Source organism: Maniola hyperantus, chromosome 24, assembly GCF_902806685.2.
Source record: "Maniola hyperantus chromosome 24, iAphHyp1.2, whole genome shotgun sequence".
Taxonomy (NCBI): Eukaryota; Metazoa; Arthropoda; class Insecta; order Lepidoptera; family Nymphalidae; genus Maniola; species Maniola hyperantus.
Window position 1 is genome coordinate 3,114,557 of NC_048559.1, and position 15,806 is coordinate 3,130,362.

Genomic DNA, 15,806 nt, shown 5'->3' on the forward strand with positions numbered 1-15,806 from the left:
TTTACGGTTGAAATCTGAAACTTATCTTAGTATTAAGCTCTCAAGAGTGCCCATGTAACGTCCTAAAATATATCTGACCACAAAGTAACAAATAAATGAACAGATAGACGGGCTCACTTTCGATCTACAACATTAGTACGAAATAAACGGTTAACTAATATATAAATCTTATTTATATACTAGCTTATGCTCGCGACTTCATTCGCGCGGACTACACAAATTTCAAACCCCTATTTTACCCCCTTAGGGGTTGTATTTTCAAAAATCCTTTCTTAGCGGATGTCTACGTCATAATAGCTATCTGCATGCTAAATTTCGGCCCGATCCGTCCAGTAGTTTGAGCTTTGCGTTGATAGATCAGTCAGTCAGTCACCTTTTCCTTTTATATATTTAGAGTACCGCAAAATACTCACCAACTATAGCTCCGACGTATAGAAGAGAACCAATCCAAGACGCTTCTAGATCTGTTATCAGACGTGGTAGCGGCGTCTGGTCAGGGTCCTGCAGCTTTGGTATGATGGGCGCGGACCAACCCACGCTGTAGCCATCGATGAACTGGCCTATGTTAACTGAAACAAGAATACCATAACTATAACGCATCATCATCATTATCATTATCATCATCATCATCATCATGGACCCATCGCAGGTTCACTACCTGAGAACCTGCATAATATGTTTACTGAAACAAGAATACCATAACTATCACTCATCATCATCATCATCGACCCATCGCAGGCTTCCTACCTGAGAACCTACCTCACTCTTTTTTGAACAAATAAAGGGTTTTATAATGTTCTCAAAGGTGTTTTATAATGGCCAAGCCCTTCTCACTCTGAGAGGAGACCCGTGCTCTGCAGTGAGCCGGCGATGGGTTGATCATGATGATGAACCACAAATTCACGGTTTCCGGATGTTAGCCTATACTGGTACCTACTATAAGACATTGCTACCTGCCAAATTTCATGATTCTAGGTTAACGGGAAGTACCCTATAGGTTTTGATTTCCTTGACGGGTCTTGTCAGACACGACAGACATACAGACTCAAAACTATTGATTTGTGCTTGTGCACTAATGTATTTATTTACTTTTTAGATAACCGAGGGAGAGGGCTGGCTATCCTTAACACAGATCTAAAAATCTAGCTAGGATAGCCAGTTCTTGATCTTGTAACATTCTTAATATTGTATATGATTATTCCAACAAGCACGCAAATTGTTCAAGATCAAATCCATGTATGTGTGTAACTAGATGATTGAAAAATAAACGTTTTATTTATTTATTTATTTATTATATTACTTGCTATTGTTAGGCAAAATCAAAACTTTAGGTACTTTAAAACTTAAAATATACTTGCGATATCTTGGTACCTAAGTGCTTAGTTACCTACAAATATTAGCTATGTCTTACTAAAGTGTAAACAAATACTACCTACATACCCAAGTAGGTTTAGCTATAACTATGTTAATAAGCACCACGTTTTGACAAGATGCTAGGTGACATCATAAAGAATTCTCCCCAATTCCTAGAATTTTAAACCATTAACCTAGCATATAAAAACCGGATTTTAAGTTTAAATGATTCGATGTAATGGCCATTATCGTTCATTTCCTTCAATCAATTCTGCATTCTACAGATTTATTAAGTTGTTATTGTCAAAAAGATATGTGTGTCATACAATATTCGACAAATTAATTTTAATTTAGAGGCTGCTAAGATTCTCAATAACATGAACATCAAAAAGGAAACAAAGAACCAAATCGTTCGAACTATTGTTAAAGTTTCACACTGCAGTCCAGTTTCTTGCAGGATCCCGTTTTCTGCAGGATCCCGTTTGATGGCGAATGTGTTTGTATGCTAGCTAGCGAGCATCCCGCAAGCGGGACAAAAAACAACGTTTATATCGGCAGATTATAGAGCTTGATTATTATTTACCTATTTCTGTGCTTAATGACTATTTCATTTATAACAACGAAATCAAAACTGTTTTAAAGGAAAGCTTTATAGACAAGTTTTAAAGTCCAAAAACTTTCAATCGTAACTAAAAAATAACGTCTAAGAAACTTTCTTAAACGCATTTTAAACAAAAAATGAAGCCCAAGAAACTTTCGAAACGCATTTTTATTTTTAAAAAAAGCCCAAGAAACTTTCTAAACGCATTTTAATTAAAAAACAAAGCCCAAGAAATTTTCCTAAACGCGTTTTGATTTCAAAAATAACGTCCAAGAAACTTTCCTAAACACATTTTACCTAAAAAATAAAGCCCAAGAAACTTTCTAATCGCATGTTAATTAAAAAACAAAGCTGAAGAAACTTTCCTAAACACATTTTAATATAAAAATAAAGCTCAAGAAACTTTCTAATCGCATGTTAATTAAAAAACAAAGATCAAGAAACTTTCCTAAAAACATTTTAATAAAAAATAAAGCCCAAGAAACTTTCCAAAACGAATTTTAATCTCTAAATATATAAAAGGAAAAGGTAGTCAACTTTTCCTGGTTTCCCGGAAAAGGTGACTGACTGAGTGACTGACTGACTGATCTATCAACGCACAGCTCAAACTATTGGATGGATCGGGCTGAAATTTGGCATGCAGATAGCTATTATGACGTAGGCATCCGCTAAGAATGGATTTTTTAAAATTCAACCCCTAAGGGGGTGAAATAGGGGTTTGAAATTTGTGTAGTCCACGCGGACGAAGTCGCGAGCATAAGCTAGTTAAAAAATAAAGTCCATGAACTTTTCTAATCATGTTAATTAAAAAATAAAGTCCAAGAACTTTTCTAATCATGTTAATTAAAAAATAAAGTCCAAGAAACATTTAATTTAAAAAACTCACCGCATGCAACAATAAGTATTTGCGCGCGCAAATTCATTTTCCGAATTTCCTTTTTCAAGCACTTTTTTAGTTTCGTTTAAAAATTACCGACGACACGTTTCATAAGCTAAAAGCGTTTTTATTATTCATGGAGACATTATTATAATAGACTGTCGTTTGTGCTTATAGGTCCACTACTAAATTAAATTAGTATGCCTACTATAAAATCATTTTAAAGCGTGCAGAACACGCATAAGATAGGGTTCCGCTGGCATGCTTATAAAAAACCGTCTTAGGCTCAAAGCTCACTGAAACGGCAGCGGCGCCGCCGCCGGCAGCGTCCCGAACGACCTTGGCGTCGAACCACTGAAGGGCTATGAAATTCTGCCTGGCTTAGTTCAGTATACAATCTACGCTCTAGAAGAAGTCTCGTGTGTATTCGTGTGTATATTTCACTCGTGGAGTGAAAATTGGAATTTCGGATTCGGTCGATCAAGTCCGAAATTCCTATTTTCACTCACGTATCTGTGGATAAAACTCTTTGTGGGGTCGAGCATTGCATTTTAATCACTGCGCTAAATAAACATAAATAAAAAAATAAAAAAAAAAACATATTATTTATTATACAATGGACGAATTTCGTAACGACAAGGTTGTGTGGGAACGGTCGACTTTGCATTCAGCAGCCCACAGGATATTGTTATTCTTAGTTACAATACTTATGTATTGTAATTTTTTTTTAATAATATTTTTTTGTATATTTACATATAAGAAAAAAAGAGCAACTGCTGAGTTTTTTGGCGGCTCTTCTCAATATAATCTCAAGGCTGAATATTTCAGCCAGATTCAAGCGATACTAGGTACTTATGTATCTTATTAGTGAAGCTGGGTTTACGCTATGAAACTGTAACCGCTCGCTGCCGCCCTGCCAGCTGCTGCTATTTCAGTGAGTTTTGAGCCTTAACGTAAAGAAAAAAAAGAATAATCAGAAACAAAGTTATTTTTGTGAGAATAACATTTTTTCTCTCACTGTGCAGTTTATTCCAAGTTGCAACTACACACTTGGTAGAATAAACTTGGTTAATAAATAATTATTGGTCTCAAAATAGTCTTGGTAGGTAATTTTTTATACCTACCCGTAAGTTCTACTATGTGCTATTTATTCTAGACTAGGGAACGTCCGCGGCTTTACTTCGTGGGCATTTTTAAAACTCATTATATAATATACTAGCTCGCGACTTCATCCGCGTGGACTACACACAAAACCCTTTTTCACCCCCTTAGGGGTTAAATTTTCAAAACCCTTTCTTAGCGGATGCCTACTACGTCATAATAGCTATCTGCATGCCAAGCCCGATCCGTCCAGTAGTTTGAGCTGTGCGTTGATAGATCAGTCAGTCAGTCAGTCAGTCATCTTTTCCTTTTATATATTTAGATTATACATTGTATAACATTGCTTAACTTGTATAACAATCATATAAAGCGAACCATTGTACACAATTTCAGCTTTCTAGGCAAGGATTTGACTGGGTATTGGTAAGTCCGGGAGTTTTCTTTTTACTGTATGAGATTATTTACTAGTTTAGAAGTAAGTAAGAGGGTAGAAAGTTTGTATCCAATGAGGAGGTTTCCAGGCAAAGTTCGAGAAAATATTCATAAATGGTGCTGAATATATTATTACCACCTCTAAAGACGAAAAATAATACCTATATCTATATCATATATCCTTTAAATTTTTAAATTTAAGTTGGATGCGAAATTAATTAATTACTTCTATTCACACAGATTTTGTGGGGAAGAAACGTGAGGAAAATTGCAGTGCACGCTAGCTCTTACTCTTCATCTATGTCATTGATTGACACGACCTAAACATTAAAGCATAGATCATATAGATATAGGTATTATTTTTCCTCTTTCGTGGCAACCTATGCGAAATATTCAAGAGACACCTATGAAAATTTTATTGAAGCTGTCCCTGAAACTTACTCATTGTGTTTCAATTTTTTGCAAAAATCATCTACTGAAATATTAAAATTATCGTATTTATGGTTTTCAAATAAAAAGCTTCTAAAAGTCGCGAATTGCACATTGCAAGGGCTTTTTAATAGTTTGCACACGGCCGCGAGTTGACAAAAGGCTGTGATAGACGGACAGACAGAGGGACTAGAGGAGGTATATCCCTCCTACATCATGGGACGAAACTAAAGGGTTCTTTCACTAGGGAGTCAACGCAAAGTTCGTCAATTTCTCCTTACGTCTTACCAGCACCTTAGAACACCAACGTCTATCAGTTCTAATTCTTTGGTTTACTACGGAACCCTAAAAATAGGAAGTCAATAGAAACCGGTCAGAATGTGAAGCACATAAATAGTCTCCATAGACGAATTCAAGTTTACCATTATTATTAGACAATAATATTATTGTTAGGTATGTGTTGCGAGAGAATTGGTTATAATCAGACATGATTCATAATGACCGATCGTTGGTGAAACTTTGGAAAATTTTATTATTTTTCACCAACTTTGGTAACAAGTCGCCTATTTTGAGGTTCCGTACCCGAAGAGTGCCAACGGGACCCTATTATTAAGCCTCCGCTGTCCGTCCGTCTGTCTCGTCTCGTGTCTGGCGTTGATAAGTCAGTCAGAACTTTTACATAATACTAGCTGATACCCGCGACTTCGTCCGCGTCGAATTAGGTTTTGCAAAAATCCCGTGGGTAGCTACTCTTTGATTTTCCGATAAAAAAAGTAGCCTATGTCACTCTCCAGGTCTTTATCTATATCCATGCAAAAAATCACGTCAATCCGTCGTTGCACCTTCGCGACGTGATTGAAGGACAAAGCAATAAAACAACAAACAAACACTTTCGCATTTATAACACTGTTGCCCGCAACTTCGTCCGCGTGAATTTAGGTTTTCAAAAATCCTGTGGGAATACTTTGATTTTCCGGGATAAGAAGTAGCCTATGTCCTTTCCCGGAATGCAAGCTATCGCTGTAGCTTTCGTCAAAATCGGTTGAACGGATGGGCCGTGAAAGGCTAGCAGACAGACAGACAGACACACTTTCGCATGTATAATATATGTAGCGATGGGTAGCGATGGCTAGCGATATGGGTAGCCATTATAAATATCGCAAGTCGCAATCAATATTTAAAAACTTGCGCTAATATAGGTTTGAGCGCGAAATGAAACACCACACCATTTTACATTAACTTTATTAGCTCATCATATCTTGTATTTCTTTCAACGTCTTCCCTTTCGTCTCAGGCACGCAGAAGAAGACGAAAAAGAAAGAGACAACGCATGACCCTCCGAAGATCCAGAATGTGACGTCACCTCCTAACTCATTAATCATGGTAGTGAAACTAGTAGTTAAAGCGAAGCCGACTAGCCATGTGAGGGTTATGGCTAGAGCTGATCCGTTTGAGCGTACATTAGCGCAGAACATTTCTCCCACTATCGCGTTCGGTATTGTTCCAAAACCTGAAAAAAAAATTTGCAAAATTGCAGTAAAAATTTCTTTAGGCGCGTTTTTTTAGAAACCCCATGGGAACTCCTTGATTTTCCGGAATAAAATATAGCCTATGTACGTCTTCAAGATGCAAGCTACACAGGGTGTAACCAGAACGCTGGCAAAAACGAAGACAGGTGATAGTACTGATGTTTACTGATATGATACCACCAAAAAACACGAAATTAACCGGAATAAATAAACCGTCACATCACAGTATTTTATAGAATCTCGCATACTAAGCGCTCGTTTTGACGTTTGATAAAAAGTTACTGATTTGACTAGTTGACTAGTTGTCAAATACCGTATAAGAAGACTTCAGAAGACTCTTACCAGCTTCATAGCTGAAGAAGTATATAATCAGGGCGAAGAGCGGCAGCCACCCGATGTCGTCCAAAAAGATGCTCTCTACTCTGTCGAAGTAGAAGTACAGACCTAGGACTCCCTAAAAAGTGAAAAACATAGAAATTAAATTCGTTATCTTGGGTGTAAATATTTTACTTTAAATGAGTAGGTAAATTGGTTAATTTAAATCTAGACTAGAATTCATCGTGAGGAAACCTGTATGCCTGAGAGTTCTTCACAATGTTCTCAAAGGTGTGTGAAGTCTGCCAATCCGCACATGGCTAGCGTGGTAGACTATGGCCAAAAACCCTTCTCACTTTGAGAGGAGACCCGTGTTCTGTAGTGAGCCAGCGATTCGCTGATTATGATGATGATGATTATAAAGGGAATTTCTGTTCAAAATTTATCCTTTCTAAGTCCAAGAGCTCTGACTGGGCGTTGGCCGTTGATAAGTCGGTCAGTGAATGATTAAGGACTTTTTATTGTGTGAGATTATTGACTTTAGTATGGCGCATTACTAAAGGTAATTCATGCAAAGTCAAAGCAAAACAACCAAAACCAATGAATGTTCTCTTACCAAACTCAACGCACAAGCAGTCATCGAAATAAGCAACAACAGCCGCCTTCCAGATTTTTCTATAAACAGTGGAGCGATAAGACTCGACACCAATCTTGTCACTCCAATTATGATGGTGGCTATATCGGACCTGATGGTTGACCCAGCCAGCTCAAATATCGTAGTTGCGAAGAACAAAACTACTGCCACACCGCTTAACTGCTGTAAAGTACCTAAAGTACAAAGAAATCACAATATTACTGAAAGGGGAAACCCACAAAATTATAAATAGGTAAAAGAGAAATAATCTCTTCGCAGTCTCAACCGCGACGAGTGCGTGAACTGAGTCCCTGTGAAAAAGGACCCCAAATAGGTTCGAAACTAGTCGGGCTAACGTCGACTAAACACGTGAGTAAAGCCGGGTGTAAGAGATTAATTGAAATCACTCACGATAGTTTAAACGCTAAAAGAGAAAGAGGTTTACCGCCGAATCCAAATCGGCTTAGCAGCGTTCGGGAAGCTTCGAGATGTTTTCTCGTCAAAACTTCCTCAGTGCTTGAAAAGTCTTCGAACAGTCCGTGTTGCCATGTGGATCCGAGACACTCGCTATGGGCCTCATAAGAAAGCTCAGAGTCACTTAACGTGTGATGGGGATGGGGATATCAGAAATGAAGATTTTTCTAAAACCGCACCGCGCGCCACCGTAAAGAATTTCACCCTCACCACCTGGGTGTCTGGTGCACTTCGACCGTCCGCTGTGCCAGATCCTTCTTTCCACGCACATGCAAACTGTGGAACCAACTCCCATCGGCGGTGTTCCCACTAGATTACAACATGGGGCTATTCAAGGGGTGGACCAACAGATTCCTAAAAGGCCGGCAACGCATCGGCGGTTCCTCTGGTGCTGCAAATGTTCATGGGCGGCGGTAATCACTTCACATCAGGTGACCCGCCTGCTCGTGTGCTCGCTATCTCTATTAAAAAAAGAAAAAAAAAGATATTCTTTTTGGAACTTTTTGGAGCATTGCGGGAGATCCACTAGACTACCACCGCTGTTTGGAACATTGCGGAATAATAATAAGATGTAAGTATCAAAACATCAGCTCTCTTACCTAAAGTAAATGTTATGAATAAAGACATCCTGTTGGATTTGATTGTGAATATTTCTATCCAGTCTTTCAGTTTGGTTGATTCGTTTCCCTTGTTGCAGTAGGTCTCAAGTAGCTTCTCGACGTCGTATGATCTTCCGAGTAGATTCAGTGTCTTTGCTGCTTTCACGTCCTCACCTGAAAGATAAGTGTTTCATATATATAGTGACATAATATGTCGCTAACTATGGGCCTCATAAGAAAGCTCAGAGTCACTCAGCGGGCGATGGAGAGACCTATGCTCGGAGTTTCTCTACGTGATCAAATCAGGAATGAGGAGACCCGTAGGAGAACTAGAGTATCCGACATAGCTCAACGGGTTGCGAAGCTGAAGTGGCAATGGGTAGGGCACATATTTCGGAAAACCGATAGACGTTGGGGTCCCAAGGTGCTGGTATGGTGACTTCGCACCGGAGGGCGCAGAGTTGGAAGACCCCCCACTAGGTGGACGGATGACATCAGACGAGACGCAGGGAGCCGCTGGATTCAGGCGGTGCAAGACCGTTCCGTTTGCCGTTTCCGTTTGCATCATCATGATCAACCCACCGCCGGCTCACTACACAGCACGGGCCTCTTCCCAGAGTGAGAAGGGTTTTGGCCATAGTCTACAACGCTGGCCAAGTGCGGTATGGCAGACTTCACACACCTTTGAGAACATTATGGAGAACTCTTAGGCATGCAGATTTCTTCACGATGTTTGCCTTCGCCGTTAAAGCATTGTGATATTTAATTACTTAAAACGCACATAACTCCAAAAAGTTAGATTAAGTATTACTCATTCCAAAAACCCCTACCATTGTTTAATTAATGGAAACAGGTCACGACCCTCAGTAATAAGGAGTAAGACCAGAAGATTCCAAAGGCAGGAGTCGGATTTCGAAGTTTTTCGACGTTATTAAAACCATACTTTCATTATTTTACCTGCCCATTATTCTTGTCAGCTCGTTCATCATTTTAGCTGTTTGGTAATTATAGGTAGGTATATTATGTTGCCCAAAATTTATACTTACCCAATATTTTTATTTTTTATACCAACCTACTATTTTTATAACTCATCCGTAATAAATCAGCTGTGGTCTGTCGTTTTTGTTTTTTTATACGGAAGGTTGTTTAGTTTAATGTTTGTATATTTTGTTGGCAAAATATTAAAACTGACTACACAGTAAAATTATGAAGTCGTTCCTTTTTAGGGTTCCGTACCTCAAAAGGAAAACGGAACCCTTATAGGATCACTTTGTTGTCTGTCTGTCTGTCAATAAATCTACAGGGTACTTCCCGTTGACCAAGACTCATGAAATTTGGCAGGTAGGTAGGTCTTATAGCAGCCATAAGGGGAAAAATCTGAAAACCATGAATTTGTAGTTACGTCACACAAATAAATTGTGGTCATAAACTAATACATAATTATCTAATTAATATTTTCAATTTTCAATGTAAGATAACTATATCAAGTGGGGTATCATATCATATGAAAGGGGGAAAAAAGGAAAAAATATCACATTACCTGTGCATTCTAAAACAGATTTTTATTTATTTTTATGCATTTTTTTTTTATGTTTTTGATTTCTCTTGCAAAATGTCGAAAAAATACGACTTTAGTACGGAGCCCTCGGTGCGCGAGCCTGACTCACACTTGGCCGGTTTTTAGGGAAAGGAAAACATCGTGAGTAAATCAACATACCTAATATTTTTAATGGATTAAGTACCTACCTACTAAAACCACGTTAGTAAGTCCACGCGGACGAAGTCGCAGGAATCAGCTAGTATTGTATAAAATGGTAAATATGTGTAATAATTTTATTTTAATGTTTTTTACCATACTCTTACAGGGTCTCATTAATGAATGAGTAATGACTAATGTTATTCTTGTAACTAGGTAGGTACATAATTTGAAACGCAAAATCTATACCTACTTAATAAATAAAATTGAAGTGTCTGTCTGTAATTTCGAAATAACTACCTCAAATTAAGCTCATATTGCAGCTCCTGCCTTCCGCCTCAGGAAAGTCCAAAAATTATTTGTGGGTATTGGTATTACCTTTTATAATAAAATCCCGCAAACTATTTTGGACTTACCTTTGCACAAGTTTAAAAATTCTATTAAAAATATGCTCCTGAAAAAAGCATATTACACAATTGAAGATTATCTAAATGATAAAAGAGCGTGGATTTGACCTGCAGCTCGTTCCAGCAACGCACAAGACTGCAAATACTATTTTATACATGGCATAATTTTGTACCTATATCAAATATTTGAAAAGAGCAACCGCCGAGTTTCTTGCTGGTTCTTCTCGGCAGGAAAGGCATTCCGAACCAGTGGTAGATGCATCCGACTATTCGTAAGCACTTGTAAAAGTTTATACGAATAAAAAAGATTTTCATTTTCATTTTCATTATGGTTATTTGAACTGTACCATAACTGAATCACGCGTTTTTAAAATTTTTGTCCGTCTGTCTGTCTGTTGAACGGACTAATCTTCGGAACGGCTAAACTAATTTTGACGGGACTTTCACAGGCAAGTAGGGAGTAACATAGGCTACTTTTTTAACCGACTTTCAAAATAGGAGGAGCTGTGTTTTTCTACCTATATCACCGAAATCTCCGAGGTTTTGAATCGATTGAGTAATTTTTTTTGATTCGACAGAGAAGCTTTGTGACATTGCCCCATAAAAAAATTTGGATTCCAACTCCTGAATCCTGATGCTGCACGGGACCTCACCACAAAAATTGTCTACTATAAATTGATGGGATTTAGAAACTGTCGTTTATAAATTGATATTGGAGGTACCTAACCTACCAAGTAAAGACTTTTTAAACTCGAGCACCCAACTCCTCAGCCCTGATGCTGTAAGGAATTGCGTTTTTAAATCGTGGCAATCCCACGGAATTTCTAAAATTAAAAAAAAAACCTTTATTTTGACCATAAGAGCGATCATTATTTTTGATTAAACGATAAATAAATATGATTTTGATATATGGTAAAGAACCATGCATTTAATTAATGTTTTTACGAAATTTGGTGCTGAGATATCTTGCATCTCGAGGACGGGCTACTACAGATAGGCTACTTTTTTCCTGGAGAATAAAAATTCCCACGGGTTTTTAAAAACCTAAATCCACGCGGGCGAAGCCGCGGGCATCAGCTAGTAAAGAATAAGAACTAATGAATGAATGGGAAAATTTTGGTATTTATGAACCTGAAATCATAAATACGCCGCCTGAATCCAGCGGCTCCCTGCGACTCGTCTGCATCGTCCACCTAGTGGGGGGTGTTCCAACGCTGCTCCTTCTCAAACGGAATAAAAATACAATGAGCCAAAAGCAGTCGGAGGGCGGGCGGTGCATGTCGCATGCTGCATGTTGCACCATACAGATTCGACCTGTTTCAGCGGATTATAGCAAATTAAGCTTTTGGTTCATTGCATATCCAGGGCCCTCTTTCCCACTGGGCACTCTGGGTACGTGCCCAGGGCCCACGATCGATAGGGGCCCACTAGTCGCTGCCACCAAATCACCAAACTATAAACGACCGACCGATATTTTAGTACCGAAAAACCAATTGAATATCTATTTCTATAAAATCAATGGTCAAAAATGCCCTCTCAAACAAACGACCATAGAGGTTGTTAAGAGGCCGCATGCCCGATTTTCGATTTTTTGGGAACTATTGAAGCTTCAGATATAACGATTCTAATACAAAAAAAAGGTAAAATATCATAGATCAATCCCTTCTTAATAGACTACCGGTAACAAAACATTAATTTTATTGAAAATTATAATTCAAATCTTAATTCTTGCAGAAGACGTTTTACTGATTTCACGCTTTTGAGTGAAACTTCGGCCACATATTTAATAACAAAAAATTGTAGAAAGCGACTTTAAAAAAATACCAATATTATGAACACACTCTCAAAATTATAATCCTGGATTTAGTTGTTATACGTTGTATACAAAATTAGTAGATAAAAAAATCAAAACCGTACGCACGATTTATGAAAATGTAAGCGTTAGAATAACCCGGATATCTTTAAATTGTCGCAATTTGACTAATAGTAAAAAATATAGCACGAAAGTTCAGTATTCACTTAGCGTAAATTGTAAAAATATAGAATTCTAGAAACTATTTATATGACCGAAAAAAATTATCAAAGTATCTTAAAATTTACACATAAAATGGTGCAGCAGACAGTACGACTGGCATACCGAGCTCAGCGCTCTTCGAGGGACGACGTGTTGTTGTCGGGCGCAGTCTCACGCACACATGCAAAGCTTGTGTAAATTACTGTTTTTAACAATACATAGCGCGATCGACTCAGTTTGATGAACATAGATCCGATCAATACTGAACAGATGATAAGTTTTTGATACAATTGGTATATATTATTTTGGTTTTTTTTTTGGTGTGACTATATTAAAATATCATACTAGAAGTTCTATTTAATTTAATTATATCAAAAAGAGGTTTTCAATTCAGTGCATAATTTTTTCAAGTGAAGTTTTGAATTAAATTAATAATTAGTTTTGATTATTTTTTGAAGCATATAGAAAATTCCACGCAGACCTTTATTGATATAGAGATAATAAAATAAATAATTTAATAAAAAAATAATATCATAAAAATAAGCACTTAACAAAAATATATAGATAGAATAAAAATATATCACTACCGTTATTATAAATGCGAAAGTGTGTTTGTTTGTTGATTGATTTTTTTGTTTGTTGGTTTGTCCTTCAATCATGTCGCATCGAAGCAACGGATTGATATTTTTGGGTATGGTTAGAGGGAGAGTGACATAGGCTACTTTTTATCCACTATCCTTATTTGAAATGCGAAAGTATGTTTGTTTGTTGTTTTGTTGGTTCGTCATTCAATCACGTCGCAACGGAGCAACGGATTGATGTGATTTTTGCATGGGTATAGTTAAAGACCTGGAAAGTAACATAGGCTACTTTTTATCCCGGAAAAGTTCCTCCGGGATTTTTTAAAACCTGAATCCACGCGGACGAAGTCGCGGGCATCAGCTAGTTAATTATAAAGTACATTATATAGGTATAAAATTAAGGTACATTATAAGTGTAAAATTTATGTTTAATATACGGAAAGGTACTATAAATGAGGTGCGTACCAGTTTAATTTATGACATATTTTATTGTATTTGCAAACTGCATCTAAACAATGATATACCTGAGAGTGTATATCAAAACCACAATGATGTTTCCGAACCAAGATTACCAGATTGTTGTGAGGATCAGTGTAGTAATCCTTTGCTAGTAATCTGTTCCTTTAATGATAAGCAGTTTATAACTAACTTAGTCTAGATTTTAACTTTAGTATCAAACTTGCTCCTCCCCCTTTCCCAGCCTCCCCGATGACGCTGTAGTGACCAGAAGGGCCTACGCAGCTTACTCTATTCAAAACTAAACAACAATGCAACTACTTTACTTATTCTATTGTTCGCGTTATCATCCAGGTACCTACTGCTAACAAAACCATAAAGTTAACTGTTTTGTTTATATGACGTTGGTACTTGGTATCCATATAATACGGTTTTTATTTGTTATTCAATTAATTCATGCTGTTTCTATTTTTACCCGACTTATATTGTAGTTGTTAGCAGTGCTTACTTTATAAATAAGGAATCCGTATTCAGTGTGCTTAGTATGAGATTATCATTTATTCATACCAACATTGCTAGAAATCGAGTGTCGAAATACAATAACGTCCGAATAAAAAGAACCTAAAAATTGAGATTCCCCATTTTTAGATTTCCGAAAAGCTCGATCGATACCTCTCAGGGACACTGTACCTATCATTAATGCGAAAGTGTGTTTGTTTGTTGGTTTATTGGTTTGTCCTTCAATCACATCGCAACAGTGCAATGGATTGGCGTGAGATGTGCTTGGGTATAGATAAAGACCTGGAGAGTGACGTAGGCTAATTTTTATCCTGGAAAATCAAAGGGATTTCCCACGGGATTTTAAAAACACTTAATTCCACGTGGACAAAGTCGCGGGCATCAGCTAGTTATATAGTAAAAATATAATTTTTATCGAAAATTATGCCCAAATATAGTTAAAACTATTAAAATATACACGCTGAAATTTTAATAGTTGTTTTCCCGAAGCGAAATGTCATAGTATAACAATCGATTTACAACTAAAGGAAAATTAGAATCAAAAACCGGACAAGTGCGAGTCAGACTCACGCACCGAGAGTTCCATACTAAAGTGATATTTTTTCCACATTTTGCACGATAATTCAAAAGCTTTGATGCATAAAAATAAATAAAAATATATTTTAGAATGCACAGGTGAAGTCTTTTTATATCCTTTAGATATCTTACTTCGAAAATTGAAATTACTAATTATTAGTTCATGACCACAATTTAATTTTTTTGTGTGATGTAACCATAAAAATCACGGTTTTCAGATTTTTCCCCGAATGTCTGCTATAAGACCTACCTACCTGCCAAATGTCTTGATTCTAGGTCAACGGGAAGTACCCTGTAGGTTTCTTGACAGACCGACAGACAGATAGACAGATAGACAGACAGACAACAAAATGGTCTTATAAGGGTTCCGTTATTCCTTTCGAGGTATGAAACCCTAAACAAGGCTTTACAGTGTAGAAAACAAAAGAGACCTCGAACCAATAGTAATACCTGTGTCACTACGCGCGGAAGCTTATTTTGCTGTAAACCTTTTATCGGCAGCTCGTACGATTCTACTTACCTTCTAATACTTAGGCACATTTCTGGTCGAGTGCGTGCAAGCTAGTTTATGCCATATCACTACGCGCGAGATTTTATTTTGCACTAAACATTTTCACTATCGACAGCGCGGTTGGAATGGACCTACTTACCTACTATTTACGTTATATCTATTGAATTGTGTAGTATTGTTTCTCACACTATTGAGTTGATGATTACCTAAATGGCTCTCAAGAACTATCAGTCAGAGACATGGGCCCAATACTAAAACTACGGACTGACACGTAAAGAATTCTATACCATCGTATAAGAAAGAACACTTTTTTTTTCAAGGCGGGCATTTTAAAATTCTTATTACGTACTAGATGATGCCCGCGACTTCGTCCGCGTGGATTTAGGTTTTTAAAATCCTGTGGGAACTCTTCAATTTTTCCGGGATAAAAAGTAGCCTTTGTCCTTCCCCGGGATGTAAGCTATCTCTACTAAATTTCGTCAAAATCGGTTGAACGGTTGAGCCGTGAGAAGCTAGCAGACAGACAGACAGACACACTTTTGCATTTATAATATCAGTATGGATTTGTTGTTATAGCGGCAATAAAAATACACATCCTATGCAAATTTAACTCTCTACCTACTACGGTTCTTGAGATACAGCCCGCTGATAGACAGACGGACGGACGGATGGATGGTGAGACGGAAGGACAGCGGAGTCTTA

General features: G+C 37.4%; 1 protein-coding gene across 1 annotated transcript in view; it reads right to left on the bottom strand.

Annotated features, from left to right (window-relative positions):
- Window positions 1-15,806, bottom strand: part of LOC117993395 (uncharacterized) — a 60,576-nt gene that overhangs the window by 27,501 nt on the left and 17,269 nt on the right. The window contains exons 6-10 of the mRNA XM_069507022.1: window positions 8,345-8,518; window positions 7,254-7,465; window positions 6,665-6,776; window positions 6,043-6,303; window positions 444-569 (exon numbers count right to left, since the gene is read on the bottom strand). Of these exons, the coding sequence (XP_069363123.1) occupies window positions 444-569; window positions 6,043-6,303; window positions 6,665-6,776; window positions 7,254-7,465; window positions 8,345-8,518 (885 nt within the window). The remainder of the gene's footprint in view (window positions 1-443; window positions 570-6,042; window positions 6,304-6,664; window positions 6,777-7,253; window positions 7,466-8,344; window positions 8,519-15,806) is intronic.